The 16,043-nt window shown below is 41.8% G+C and overlaps 1 protein-coding gene across 1 annotated transcript; it reads left to right on the top strand.

Annotated features, from left to right (window-relative positions):
- The first annotated feature begins 2,533 nt into the window (after positions 1 to 2,533).
- On the top strand, positions 2,534 to 7,200 carry lratd1 (LRAT domain containing 1). Its single transcript, XM_055635328.1, has 2 exons — positions 2,534 to 2,730; positions 3,702 to 7,200. Exons 1-2 carry the CDS (start codon positions 2,542 to 2,544, stop codon positions 4,566 to 4,568), a joined length of 1,056 nt encoding a protein of 351 aa, XP_055491303.1. The 5' UTR covers positions 2,534 to 2,541; the 3' UTR covers positions 4,569 to 7,200.
- The last annotated feature ends 8,843 nt before the right edge of the window (positions 7,201 to 16,043 follow it).

The following is a 16,043-nucleotide window of genomic DNA, read 5'->3' as shown; positions in this document are numbered from 1 at the left end:
ATGTTGCTTCATTACCACTGTAAAATCATCAGCATCATCTTACTGTAAACTGGAATTTAAGTTGATATTCTAAACCCATAGTTTAATTATTTTACCTGAAGTTACTCATCTGGGTTTCAATGTATTTTATGAGCACCCAGGCACTTCTTATAGAATGCTCCCATGGCTTCTTAGAGTGAGATAGAAGTGGATATTATTTCATCCAAAATATAAGTTGTGTCCTTGTGTGAGGGTGCACATTTCCATTGAAATAACATATATATATATAACATATAATATAACATATAACAATTACAGCATGGAAACAGGCCATCTCGGCCCTTCTAGCCCGTGCCGAACACGTATTCTCTCCTAGTTCCATCTACCTGCACTCAGACCATAACCCTCTATTCCTTTCCCGTCCATATACTTATCCAATTTATTTTTAAATGATAAAATCGAACCTGCCTAAATAAATTAGGAAATGCTTCCAAAATGTCTACCTAGAGGTTTAAAGCCAATACTTTGCATTGTTTCCTGGAGAATAATTAATTACATTTAAAAATAAATCATTGGAACTATGTATAATTATTTTTCAGTAAACAATGATTATTTCTGTTTTTTTCATATGCTTAATCTTCTGCTTTCATTTTCTAATGATACATCTCTCCCTGTTTCTATTTTAACCTGCCTTTTTTGTTATTTACAATAATTATAAGGTTATAAGAATTATAAGAATAAAAGTTAGTTCAAATTGATCTGCAGCTTGCAGCTCATTGTTTTAAAGTTGGCAAGTTGAAAGAGTTCCAATGTGTCAGTAATGAAAATAAAACATAGAGTAGTAATTATAGACAAGCGTAGACCAAAAAAAATGTGAACATTATCCAGCAGGATTTTATACTCAGAGAAAATAAACTTTTCTGGGAATAATGATTCCTTTATAATGTTAATATTGATACAGGAAAGGACAATTTTCTAACTGCCCAGTTTATTTCTCTTTATATTTCACTCTATTTTTGCCTCTTCCTTTCTGAGACACTCTAAAATCAAGGCTTAATGGTATTCATTAGCAAATCTTACGGTAAATGCTTTAAAAAATCACCGAGCAGTTTTTTCTATTCAAACCATTTGAACAAACAAAACATCTTAGGAATCCCACTACGCACAAGGGAAGATGAGTTGCACTGAATCACACTGATGGATGCGAGGGAATATTTTAGATGGTACATGTTCAGATTTTTGCATATTGGGAGTTGTAATACAGAGAACTATACATTAACTCCCTCCAGCTAACAGAACAGTATCTCCAAAGAAAATATACATTTCATATGGGGACTTTTAAGAGACATTGGCATATAATAAACACATTTACATGAACCACAAGTACTGGATTGTAAAATGTCCTTTATATTATATTGAAAATGAAACCTGCCACAGCAATATTTCAGAGAGTAAACATTTTTAACTTGTTTCATTTTTCTTTTATTTCCTGTGTCACTGTTTTCTCTTGATAATGACCTTGGGATTATTGGAAATTTCCTCCCATTTCTTGTGTCTATGACACGAACCATAACTGGATTTCCCTTGTCGTGACAGACCACCTCACTGGCTTTTTCACACTTTTGCCTTAACGTGCCCCTACCATCAGGTACACATGCTCTTTCCCATCTCTGCTTTTAAAGGGGAACCACTCCGTAACCTTGGCTTCGCTTTTGATCGAACAACTTCAGAAATGTATCTTGAGGTCCTTGACTAGCATGTTTCCAGATATATTACGCTGCCTTCGACATTTTATGGTGTGGGATAGTAATTTAATATATTAAAATTGCTACTTCTGGTATACTAGAGGCTTGGTGTTGGCGCCAGCTGAAAGGGGTCTTTCTTTAAGAGATTGTTTCAGAGTATGCAAAATAATAATCGGAGTCAATTAATAATTGAATTTCTTAATTATGGAATTTGCATCGTTGATGATGTTGGATTAGGTTTTAAGGAGAACGATTCCTAATTTTCTAGCAGCATTTTCAGTGTTGAAAAGGAGACGGGGCACTTGTTTTGACAGATGGAACATACTGCTCGAGAACAAAATATCCGTGGAGCATTTCATTTCCGCGAAATTGACACTGAGATTATCTGCAGATATAAGAATATTACGGTAATATACGTACCCAAAGCGACAATCCTTTGATTTAATGCAGTTTTATGCGAGTGAGTGATACGGAATACTGATGTACTTCAGTAAGTAATTTATGAGCATCGTGTTACTAACATTTGCGACTAAAAGTGCTGAGCAATTTCATTCGCTCGGCTCTCTACTTGGTTAGTGGATGGAAAAAAAAGAGGTCATGAAACGGTGGTCAAAATAGAAAGTTGCTTTAGTGATTATTGTTATTTTTGCATGCGTTAGAAACAAGAAAGGATCGGGTAGAATGAGAGGCACTGCAATCGTAGTGAACAGAGACGGCCCCCGCTTTCCAGCTCCCTCCTCCAGGGAGTGGGCTGCCTCCGGATCCGAATGACAGGCGGCGGCAGCAATGGGCTGTGCGGCGTGCAGTGGCAGAGCGAATGGGAGGCGGGCAGGGGTGGTTCCCGCAGCGCGGCTGTCACATATGCAGAGCGGGCGAGAGCGGCATCGCGCCTCACTCACCTTGGACGGACTGCGCGCATGGAGCAGCGCTGAGAACCGCTGCAGCATCGGGGAGCGGTGCTGCTGCTGCCGCCGCCACCGTTGCCGGTGCCGCCGCCGGGCGCCAGGTGAGTTCTTGCATCCCACAAAGCGGTCGGTAGAAGAATCAAAACCTCCTCGATTAATGCACAGTCTTTAAAAATAAACTGCTGGCCAAGGGGGAGTTCTGTTGCAGTTATACACATAGTTTGTATCAAATTTATTGCGAATCAGAGGTGGAGTTTGCCGGGCGAGAGCTAAATCCAGTGCCAGTTTGTTTTCGATTTCGCCTTATGAGGATGCAAAAGGGGGTTAGAGTTATCTGGGGGAAGTGACTATAGTCTGTTTAGAAGGTCGTGGTGTGTTGAACCAGCTTCTAAGCTGAGTTCTGCAGGGGTTTTGCACTGGTGCAGATCAGATTCCAACCTTAGGGTTGGATTGGAGGCGGGCGAGAGGAGGAACCTGTGAATTAATTGGTTTGTCTAGAGGAGTTGGCATGCGGGGGGTAGTTAGATTTGGATAACATGTGGGTGTTTGGGAGGGACAAGGATGGGGTGTGGGTGCTTTTAAAAAGGAGCTGTCTAAAATACAAAGTCCGAGAGGGGGGGGGGGGGGGGGGGGGGGGGGGGGGGGGGGGGGGGGGGGGGGGGGGGGGGGGGGGTCAGGAGCATCTATCGAAGGAGTGGATAGGTCATGTTTTAGAATTGTGTTGGTAAGAACTGCATGTTTTGGGTTGTAGGAAGTATGAAACTGAGGAAGTATGAAAGTGTCCTGACCAGAAATGTTGCCTATCCATCCGTTCCCTAGATGCTGCCTGACCCTCTGAGTTACTCCAGCTCTTTGTGTTTTAAGCTGTAATGTGTGTGTGTATATGTGTAGGAAGGAACTGCAGATGACCGAAGATAGACACTGGAGTAACTTAGTGGGTCAGTCAACATCTCTGGAGAAAAGGAATAGGTGGCGTTTCGGGTGGAGCCTCTTCCTCAGACGTGTTGGTTGATGTGTGTGTATATGTGTATACGTGTATACATGTGTGTGTTCCTGTCTGCTATCTTCCCAGGTGTGTTCCCTGTCCTCGCAGTGCGTGCCCCAGTGCATGGTGTCATTGATGGGAAATCAAATCGATCGGATCACCCACCTGAACTACAGCGAGCTCCCCACCGGCGACCCCTCGGGCATCGAGAAGGACGAGCTGAGGGTGGGGGTGGCCTACTTCTTCTCGGACGATGAGGACGAGCTGGACGAGAGGGCCCCGCCGCCCGAGAAGATCTGGCGGGAGCCGGGGCCGCCGAAGGACAGCACGGCGGCGGCGGTGCTGCTGCTGGGTGAGCTGGAGTACTCGGCCTTCTGCTGCCAGGAGTGCATCTTCTCCAAGCTGGGCGGCAGCCAGGACCTGAGCGCCTACCCGGTCAGCGCCCTGCTGCCCAGGTGCCGGGCTGGGGACCTGCTGGAGCTGGTGCGAGGAGGTGGGCAGCCGGCCCACTGGGTGGTGTATGTGGGTGCCAGCCGGGTCATCCACCTGCAAGGGAGGGAGATCCGAGAGGAGCACCTGGCACAGGTGAGCGCAGGGCGGGCGGGCCGCATCGTCAACACCTGGTACCGCTACCGGGCGCTGCCGCCCGACCTGGTGGTGCACAACGCCCGGGGCCATGTGGGGCTGCAGGGCCATGAGATCTGCTGGACCAACTCGGAGAGCTTCGCCGCCTGGTGCCGCTTCGGCAAGCGGGAGTTCAAGGCTGGCGGCGAGGCTGGGGGCGACGGGCGGCTGCAGGAGAGCCGCTACCTGCTCAAGCTGCACCTGCCCGACAGCAGGGTGCACACGCTCAACTTCCCCAGCCTGGAGGACCTGATCAGGGAGAAGCGGCGGCAGGACGCCGGCGGCAAGGTGGGAGTGTTGAAGGAGCTGTCTGTGCTGAACCAAAAATAGCCAGCATCCCTGCCGAGGCAAGGAGGCACGGCAAAGCTGTATGTAAAAGGGCGGAAGGAGGGAGATGGGGGCTCCCCGGGGCAACACGGTGAGTTTGGACATCCCTGGCATCAGGCATCGACTCTTCCAGAGAGAGGGGCTGCACCGCTCCCACCCGTCTCCCTGCCGCCAAGGATCCAAATGGGCACGGTCCAGGCACAAGCTGCGACGTAGGATATGGATTGGATGGTTATCTTCTTCAGTGACTTACCTTCATTGCCAAAACGCTGAGGACAATAAAGGTGTGAACTTTAACATGTACATTTTTCTATCTGTCACTACTTACCAGGTCATTTGGTGCCAATTTTCATGTCATGGTTCTGTCCTGGATATTTCAATATTCCAACCAAGAGCTTCTTTCATTGTCCTTGGGGTGACCTGTGATGAACAATCCTTTTGTTACATTTTCTTGACATTAAAGCACATAATTTGTGTGGTGGTGGGATGGGGAGAAAGTGTGGATTGCAACTTCAGCGTTGCGACTACTGAACACAATGGTTGGCTTAAGGAGTCTATTCTTTCTATGTTTATATGAAGATGAATTAAGGAGATGGAATAAATTATTTTTTTGTTTTATCATTCAGAGAATAGTTTCCAAACAACCTTGCGTATTCAGGCAAAAGTGCTTTGGAGCTTTGGGGGTGGTCTCATTCAGATCCTCTTTTGCAGTTTGCAAAGCACTTTTTAAATGAAAGAGCATTCTTGTACCTCAACAGACTCAAGGGGCCATGTATACCACTCCTGCTATTTCTTGTTCCATCTGTGACCATTTCAGAAACGGAGCAGCACTGGCCACAGAAAGCTTGTGCTGTGAGATTTTCTGCTGTGTTCTGGAGGACTTTAATCTGGTGCCAGTTTCTCATGAAATCACGTGAATGACTTGCCCTACTGCACCGGCGAGAATCAATTGAGTGCAGGAATTTATTTAGGATGTATAATTAATGTAAGAATGAGGACTTGTATATGTACATGTGTGTGTATGATGTACCATCTGTTTCCTTTTGTATTTTCATATTGTTTCTGCTTGGAATGGGATAGCACATAAAAACCTGCTTACCCCTTAGAAATACTGCTCTTGATTAACTCGCCACCAGTCTCTTCGGCCAAACTTTATCTCCTCAGGCAAAAAATTGAAATGTGATGAATTTGCCATCCAAATACAGGTTAGATAGTCAAAGAACCGTCATTCATTATTTCCTGCACCATTGCTTATTGAGCACATGACTCGAATGTCGTCAGACCATTGCTTTTTACTCTAATTCGATTAAATCATTTGCCATGATGATAGATCCTGAGGCACTGTTAACTGAACCACTGTCCCCTGCAGTGCAAGCCAAACTAAAATTAAAGTTGCATTACAGACTATATTATCTTTCTGCCTGTAAAACTAATTTCAGAGGAAGATTGGAATAGGAATAGGGTGTTCAATTAGCAAATCCTATGCTTGATGACTACTGTACACTTGCCTGTTGATTTGCCCGGCTATGAATTAACCCAGATCTCCGAGCATCCTTACATTTTAAGGATTGACTCCAAACTGGGTGCAATGAGTAATAGAACATTTGTTGATTTGTACTATTGCCCCAGATTAAACTGTTGCTTTCAACAGACAACTGAATTCTCATTTAAGTATTAGCTGGGTAATGTACTATCTAACTTTTTAAACATTTAAAAAATATTAACAAATTAATAATTCTATTTCTAATCTGCTGCCTGATTTTAATCAATTATCATAGAACAGGGATTTTTTTTTTTAAACTGGAGGTTGAGTAGAATAATTTATGAGATCTTTCTAGAATAATTTCCCTTTCAAGGAGATAGTGGTGAACACTCACTGTTGAGTTAAATGGTGTCAAACATTAGGCAATTAGCCAGTACTAACAACGTTATGATTACAAAAGCTGACCTTTAGGCCAAGTGATCAATATAAAACAAAATAAAACTCTCAAGGTGAGCTTCTAAATTAATTGGGAAAGCAATGGTTGAAATTGATAACTTTGCCACCTTGTATTTTGCACTTTTTAAGGAACTGAAACCTGTGAATTCATGAATTCATACTTCAGATACTGTTACATTGTTCTGGCCTGACTGGCTGAACATTTGAACAACAAATTCCTCTGCAAGACATAACATGCACAGGTTATCTAGAAAGCACACAAGTCCAATCATAGAAGCGTAACATTTTGATTAAGGTGTATAGACAATATTTTGTTCTTTGAAGACATCTTAAACAAAATCTATTTTAACAGTGGGACAGATCACAAAGTTTAATAGTATATTGCAGCAGGGTGCAAAGAACTGGTAGAAACAAGGAACTGCAGATGGTGCCCCACTAAACTACTAATCTACATGCCCTCTAATTGTTTTACCAGATTGTCTAATTGTTGTTCAGTTTTCATGGTAATTGAAATAGAAACCATTCTCATCATCAACTTTGCTTTGTTATTATTGATTTTTCTCACTAAGATTCGGCAAAACCCCCAGTGCCTCCGGGAACCTGCCTTTCGTCATCTCATGTCTGGGTATGAGCTGAACAATAGAAATCTTGTTATTTAAAGAGAACGCTACAAAATAAACTCTGGATTTTCTAACAGCTGATTTTTGGCTTGCTTCTCTCTAATGATAGCAGAGGCAGTTTGAAGGGCTTTCTGATATGTGTGGCCCAGTAGCAGGCAAGGCAAACCTATTATTCAGTCTTGCAGTACAGATGCCAAATAATGTACATTAGACATTCAGAGATATAGATTCATGTAGAATAGTGACACAAAGTAATAGATACAGAACCCTTACCCTGTTTTTAATATTAATGTGATTGAATGGCATGTGAAAACAAATGCTGTTTCCTATCATCTATTTCACACCACCGTTCACAGTGAATTCAATCCCTGTTACTGACATCATCCACGAGCAACGACTTTATTTACATTGCACATTTAAAATTATAAGAGGTTTTACAGGAGTGTGGTAAAAGATGTGGTGTGAGATAGATATGTGTTGATATTGGGCCAGATAAGCAAAATATTTGATAAATGTGCAGGTTTTAAAGACCATTAGAAAAGGAGAGATATGGGGAGATCCGGAGAAGGAATTCTAGATCTTGTCGGGCAATTGTAGGCATGGCCAGGAAGATGGCTTTCTCAAAGTGAGGATGTAGAAGATGCTAGAATTGGAAGAATGCAGAGATTATCAAAGCCAAAATCACAATTGGAGGTATAAAATCAAGCGATGGTCTTCTCTGTGGTTTAGAAAAGGAACATTACTGTTTCGTGTAGACTGTGTGTAGCAAATAACTGCAGGTGCTCGTTTAAATCAAAGAGGGACACAAAATGCTGGAGTAACTCAGCAGGACAGGCAACATCTCTGGAGAGAAGGAATGGGGAAGTCATGTAGACTGAGGTTGGGTGCATGTCTGATATCTGTCTGATCACCTGAAAACCCTTTGGAGCCACAGAATGGCTCAGCCAGTGGAGTTGCTGCCTTCATTCCAGCAAACAGGATTAAATCCTGACCTCCAGAGATGTCTATATGGAGTTTGCATGTTCTGCCTGTGAACTTGTGGCTTTCCTCCCACATCCCAAAGATGTGTTCTAAGGTTAATTGGACACTGTAACTTCTCTAAAGTGTACATAAGTGATAGAATCTGGGAAAACCTATGAGGATGTAGGGAGAATAAAATTGCATCGTGCCAGAGATTGTACAAGAGGGTGCTTGATGATCAGCATGGAATCAATGGGTCAAACAACCTGTTCACATGCTGTATAACTTTGAAACTTTAAACTTAAAATAAAAACCCAAATGTTTTTGAATTATATAGATGATAAGGCTTTGATCAACGATCAACTTTTCCTTTTGTCACTCAACCAGCATTTGACCCATAGTAAGGACGGACAAAGAATGGCGTAATAACTGGTGTAATAATAGTGCTGTAATTTGCTACTTTTTTATGTAAGTGATCTTAATCTTAAATCCTTAAGATTGGCAGTCAGGGTTTGTTTTCCCTGGAGTGGAGGAGGTTGAGCACACACAATTATGAGGTGAATACTAGAGTAGAATGTAAGAATCTTTTTACCTTGGTGGGGTGTCTAAAACAAGAGGCATAGATTTAAGATGGAAGGTCGGAGTTTCAAAAGGAACTGAGGGATAATCTATTACACAGTGATTAAAAATTGGAGTAAGCTGCCTTAGAAGGTGGTGGAGGCAGATAATCTCATAACATTTAAGAAACATCAAACCAAGCACCTGAATTACCAAGGCATAGGAGGTTATGGGCATAAAATAATTAAATGGGATTAGAATAGATGGGTGCAGTGGTCAACTTGGAACTGTTGAGTGAAAGGGTCTGTTTCTATGTTGTATAACCATTACTCTTTTGAAATGAGTGGCTTTATGGTCATTCTAGGTTTGTTTTAACCATGCACAGTGATGTTGGTCACTAACATGCCCGCCATTTATTTTGCACCTCAAATTGTCCCTGAATTGGCTACTGGTGCGGGCGTTATGTTGTAAATAGACTAAACTGGGTAAAGGTTATGTATTTTGCAGACGGTTAGTGAACCAGATGGCTATCATAGCTGGTTCCAATTTTAAATTTCAGATTTATATAAGTGTTAACAGTTTTTAATATGACCCAAGGGATCTTAGCTTAACATACATAAGGTCATAACCAACAGGAGTACATTAGGCCATTCGGCCCAACAAGTCTACTCCGCCATTCAATCATGGCTGATCTATTACTCCCTCCTAGCCCCGTACTCCTGCCTTCTTCTGCCTTCTCCCCATAACCTCTGACACCTATACTAATCAAGAATCTATCTCTCTGCTATAAAAAATATCCACTGACTTGGCCTCCACAGCCTTCTGTTGCATCCAAATGATAACTTTCTTCTCAACATCCAAGGCATTGAAGGTTGCAAACCTAATGTGGGTAAATGAGATTGGTGTAGATGGGTACAATGGGCGACATAGATGTGATGGGCTGAAGGGCCTGTTTTTTTCTCTGGAGGATGATTTGCGTAAATTATTAAAACTTGACCCAACACACAACTACGAGCTGGTCTCCCTGTGCTGGACATGTCCTCTGACAATCAGGTTTGCCCAGCTGAAGTGTTCTTTTTATAGGAAGCTGATAATGTTCCATAATTTTGACTTGACATTACAAGCAGCTTTTTTGTTCCTATGTGGAAGCATTTGACTTTTGAGACCTGATTGTGCAGTGATTGTGCCTAAAGTACTATAAACACAGTTCAATTAGATGTTACAATATTTTATCATAACATATAATTTTATCATAACATAATATTTCATTTTTAAATGAATAAACTTCAGAGGTTAGGTCAGGTCAAACTTGGTGGGAGGAGTTAGAGGGTGGTAGTGGGGGTTGTTTTCATATTGGAGGCCTGAGACCCATGGTGAGCAGCAGGGTCGATGCTGGGTCCACAGTTATTTGTCATCTATATTACTGATTTGGATAAGAATGTGGTTGGCGTGGGTAGTAGGTTTGTGATTTGACATCAAAATTGATAGCATAATGGACAGTGAAGAAGGTTATCGAAGATTACAACAGGAACAAGATCAATTGGGAAAGTGAGCCAAGGACTGCCAGGTAGAATTTAACTCAGATAAGTGTGAAGTGTAGGACCTGCACAGTAAATGGCAGAATCCTGGAGAATGTTGTAGAGTATGAAGATGCAGATGTAGCTAGGCAGGGTGGTAAAGCTGTTTGAGTACAACAGTTAAGGTGTTATGTTACAACCCTAAAAGACATTGATGAACATACACTTGAAGAATTGTGTGCAGTTCTGGTCACCTAACTAACAAAGGGATGTCATTCAATTGGAAAGGGTACAGCAAAAACATTCACTAGGATCATAATAGGACTGGAGGGTTTGATTGATGGGGAGCAATTGGATGTTCTGTTTTTTTCCCTGGAGCCTATATGTGGCTGAGGGGGTAACCTTATAGAGATATATAAAATTATAAGAGGCATAGACATGGTGAAAAGTCACATTCTTCCCCAGGCTAGGTGAGTTTCTCATACATTTAAAGTGAGGGGAAAGATTAAGAAACTTGAGGAACACCATTTGCATAAAGGGGTGTAGGTATCTGGAAATAATTGCCAGAGGAAGTAGTTGAAGCAGGTACGAGTACTGCGTTTAAAGGACATTATGGAGATACATGGATAGGAAACTTTAGAGAGATATGAGACAGACACAGGCAAATGGGACTAGTTCAGATTGACAACTTGGTCGGCATAGATAAGTGGGCTGTTGGGCCAGTTTCTGTGGTGCATAACTCCATGATGCCAATCAAACATGTGATCTGGTCTGGTTATTCCTTGAGTTACTTAAAAAGTAGTCGGTCTGAATCTAAAGTAAGGTCTTGTCTAGTTTAAAGCATTGTTAATTAGATCCCGAGATGGCAAGCAGCAGGCTTGTTTATGTGAACATAAACCATAAATAGCTAACACTTTGGTGTAAAATCTACATCCGCAGTCGTTGAAGCTGTTACCTGCAGAAGAAATAAGCACAATTTACAAAGCAGTTCCAAATGTACTTCAATAAAACCTAATAGAACTATGATCTATAGTCATTATATTCCCTGCTTGGATCAGGATTTCTTTACTACTGTGGTGCACTCAAGTGTATGTCTGGATTGGAATTTTGCTGAGATCGGGTAAGTGTTTATTTAGATGCCACTTCCACATATAAAATATTGCTTCTCATATTTACAGATTAGTAATTAACAGAATAACTATTTGGGAATCGCATAAATATTCTGACATTTTATCATTTCTTTTTCTAACACTGTTCTAGCTACTCAGAGTATGTTTTCATATCTTTGAAGGAAGATATTTGTAAGAAAGATAAACAAATTGTTCAGATTGTTGACTAAATGTCACTGAATCAAGTTTTGAAAGTTCTATTCAAATGATTTTGAAGATGATACTGTCTGTTGTTTTTCATGTAGGTAATTTTAAGATACAATTCTGATTGGTGGAAGAATCAGTTTGTAGACCTGATTATCGATTCTTATTCTCCAAGTCAACATCACCTAAAAGAGGCATGATGATCCATTGCCAACAGCCTGCCACTTCTTGTAACACCCGTTTTACTTGCCAGAAGCAGTTTGTGATGCATGATATGTTCAACGAAACCTGGCGCTACCAATGTCCGCTACTACTAGTAGCATTCTGTTGTTGCTAGGTACTTAAATCCCCTGAGTCTCCTCCTGTCCTCTTGTGGTCCTCAAGACAGCCAGCACTCCTCGCCATACCTCTTCTCAACCTCCATCCCCTTCTTCCCCCATCCCGACACTTTATCTCCTGTTCATTCAGCCCTCTCTTTTAGTCCGGATGGCATTAACATTGAATTCTCCCAATTTTGCTAGCCCTTACTGTCTCCTCCCCTTCCTTAACCCTTGAGCTGTCTCCTCCCACCCTCCTATCCGCCCGCCCTACCTCTCCTCCTCCCTTTCCTCCTTCCTTCTTCCCGCCCCCACCCCCCATCCCGCCCACTTTATTTCCTCGCTTCATAGATCAGTTTCTCCAGCCCCTCTTTTAATCTGTTCTCCCCTGCCACCTTTCTGTTGAAACATAGAACTGAGAACATAGAAGATCACAGCACAGGCACAGGCCCTTCAGCCAACCATGTCAGTGCTGAACATGGTGCCTAATCTCAACATTGTTTCAACCCTTGCATGTCTATGTACCTGTACAAAAGCCTTTCAAATGCCATTATTGTATCTGTCTCCCTTTGCAGGAAAAAAAAACTTGCCCTGTACATTTGTAAACTTTGCCCTCTAGCCTTTGATATTTCTACTCCAGGAAAAAAAAAGTTCTGACTGTCTATCCTATCTAAAGGGCCTGTCCCAGTGTACGAGGTAATTCAAGAGTTCTCCCGAGTTTCCCCTGATTCAAACTTGGAGAATTACGGTAATAGCCGCTCGTAGGTACTCGGGGCTCTCGTGGACATTTTTCAACATGTTGAAAAAACTTCACGAGCTTACCGCATTTCCCGAGTACCTGCCGTTAGTGTTACGAGCCGCTAAGAGACGTCCCGAGCTCCGATGTACCCACTACGTACATTCTACGTACTTACCACGAGTTTGATTTTTTTTAAAACTCGAGAGAGCTCTTGGGTAAACTCGTATAGTGGGACAGACCCTGTAGTCTCTCATACTTTTATATACTTTTAGGTCTCCCCTCAACCTCCAGTTTTCAAACTTTCTGAAGAAAGGTTTTGGCCCAAAACGTTAATTGTCTTTTTAGTTTAGTTTATTGTCACATGTACCGTGGTATAGTGAAAAGCTTTTGTTGCGTGCTATCCTGTCAGCAGAAAAACAATACATGATTACAATCAAGCCATTAACAGTGAATAGATACATACATGATAAGGGTATAACGTTTAGTGTAAGATAAAACCAGCAAAGTCTGATCAAGGATAGTCCGAGTGTCACCAATTAGGTAAATAGTTAATGAGGCAGCACTGCCTTCTGGTTGTGGTAGGATGATTCAGTTGCCTGATGACAGCTGGGAAGGCAACTGAATCATCCTACCACAACCAGTCTTTTCTTACTGGCCTATTAAATGGCAACAAGATGAGATCTCCCCTTGTACATGCTCATTCTTGCTTCTCAGTGAAACAACATTATTTGAGCAACTATGAATGGTTTGAGCTCAGTTTTTCTTAAGCCATCAGTGCACGATAAGAGAAAGTGGGCAGAATTTAATGTGGAAAAATAAAGTTCTGTTAGTGGAAGCAAAACTCAAAACTTATCTATCAATGGCATTTTGATCAGGCTATTATATTGTAAACTTAAAATTTGGATGCAGGAGTAGGCCACTCAACATTTAAATTTACGTTGCCATCTAGTAAGATCATATCCTCAATTCCACATGTGGCACAGTCCTGAAAACCTTTCACTTTCTTGTCTTTCATCTGTTTTCACCCTCTTTGAAGGGAGATCCCGTCTTTTCAAGACATCTGAAGCAACAGTCTAATCTCATACCTGCCATGAGTGTTTAATTGTCATTTGTAGACAATGAAACTATTACTTGCAGCAGTATAAAATTGTGTACATGCAAAACACACAGATAATTTATAATAAACAAAAAAATATAACAAGCACAATATTAATGCAAATAAACCCATAGTCCTTATTGTACCCAAAGACAGTCCATAGAAATTCATGTTAGTGGTGTGTGGTGTTCAGGAAGTGCGGTGATGGTTGGCAGGAAGAAGCTATTCTTGAACTTGGTGGTCAAGGTTTTCAGACTTCTCTCCTACCTTCCCAGTGGTAGGAATAAAATGAGAACGAGACCAGGATTATGTGGGTCTTTGATGATATTGGCTGATTATTTGAGGCAGCTTCCTGCAGATCCCTTTGATGGTGGGGAGGTCAGTACCTGTGATGGACCAGGCAAAGTCTACCGCTCTCTGTAATCTCCTTCGCTCCTGGGCATTAGGGTTGCCGAACCAAGCCGTGATTCAACCAGTTAGTATGCTGTCAACCGTATACCTGTAGAAGTTCGAGAGAGTATTCATCGACATACCAAATCTCTGTTACCTCGTATGGCTTTAGTGGAACTATTTGTTTGGATTCTTCATGGGATTTATCAGTCTGTTTCCATGCAGCCAGCTGATAAACCTGTTTTGAGGTTGAGGAAGATCAGGGAGGGTGTACCACCACAGGTTGACGGCATGTTGGCAGCAGTGCGGGGAATCGTGAAGTTCCCTTAGTAATTGGATACGAGTGGCACGTTAATGGAGTGGAAGGTTTTGTAGGTAACACTTCGGTACTCTGGGGAATGCACTGATTTATACATGAGTATAAATTCCCCACTCAAGACGGGGAAAGTTGTCATTATTTTCACCACTGGCTATCGCAATGGTATCCTTTTTTCAGTGAATCTACCAAAGATATGGCAAAAGTGATGGATCATCACTGGTATTAAGTACATGCTAATCATGTGGAACACCCACCCATATCTTCCCATTCAACCATTACAAGATATTGAGAAAATAGTGTACAGAACTGTAAAATACTTAATTATTTATAAATTCAATATGTAGTTTTCTCTTCCATTGCAATTGATGCTACTTGGGTCCTGCTGGAACATCCCAAGTAGACAGTAACTTTCCCCCCTCAGCTATGTCCTCCTCTACCAGAAACTCCTTCTGGAAAATCTGATTTTTAAATGACAACTTCAATTACAAGCTCCAATAGCAGATTGCTTCTTCTGCAACACTTATGATGTGAGGCTCAGCTTCACCAAATTCACCTGCATTCAGACATGCATTGATAACTCAGTTGGTATGAGTCCTGCAGATTTATGTGGTCTGTTGCTAGAGTGAAACAACAAAACAGTGCATCATCTTGTTCATCTTTTTCAGTCCATCGTTCTGTCTGAACTGCCTTTCTGCCAACTGTCTGAGACTGGATGGCATGGAGCTATGCACAACCTTGAATCAATTCCTTGTGTGGAATTTGACAACTTCAGCACCATTGAAGCCTTGACAAGCAACCTTGGATGACCCTGTGCAGTGACGATTATTCACACCTATGAAGTTATTGCTTGTGATATAGAAATATCTAACTGCTCTTATTTATTTAGAATATGCATTCACCAGAATCATTCTCATTTTTTGTGCATAAATGTATGTTCAAAATCCACATGTTTATTCGGCCAAGTTGTAGGAGCAGCAGCTGGTGGATACTTACAATGCTTTTGACATTGCCAACATTTGTTCACTTGTTTCTCAGAATCTGTGTTCATTCTCAACCACCAGACAAAACATTTGGCAACTTCATTGATACTCAAAAGGACATGAAATGTGAACAGGAATCCGCTAATTAGCCCCTCGAGTCGGCTCCACCGTTTAATAAGATCCAAACGCTGCCACAAAACCACTTTGCCACTCTCTCCCCACCCCCTCGACTCCCTGTAATGGGTGCCAAACATGAACATATTTAATACCTTCATTTCCACAATCTCTGGGGAGGAGAATTTCAAAGATTGAAATAAAATGGTTGTTCTTGACTCTGAAATGGATGGCACCTTATTCTGAAATAATCCACCCTCGTTCCAGATGAAACTAGAGGAAGCAGCCTCTCAGCATCCATCTTGCCAAACCCACCTCAGAAACTTACATGTTTCATTCAGATCACTTCTCATTCTTAATTTCTCCAGTGTGTCTCAGCTCAACCTCTCTTTAGGTCAACTCTTTAATTAGAGGAATCAACCTATTAAATCATCACCACAATGTTAATATATAAATATGGAAGGCAAGAGGTTGAGAGGAGACTTGATACAAGTATATAAAATTATGAGAGGCGTAGATAGGGTAGATAGACAGAACCTTTTCCCCCCTCCAGGATGGAAACGCCAAAATAGGGGGGCATAGCTTTAAGGTGAGAGGATCAAAGTTTAAAGGAGAT

The sequence above is a fragment of the Leucoraja erinacea genome, chromosome 5 (genome assembly GCF_028641065.1).
Source record: "Leucoraja erinacea ecotype New England chromosome 5, Leri_hhj_1, whole genome shotgun sequence".
Classification (NCBI taxonomy): domain Eukaryota; kingdom Metazoa; phylum Chordata; class Chondrichthyes; order Rajiformes; family Rajidae; genus Leucoraja; species Leucoraja erinaceus.
The sequence above is the reverse complement of the archived record's forward strand: the minus strand, read 5'-3'. Positions and strand labels throughout refer to the sequence as shown.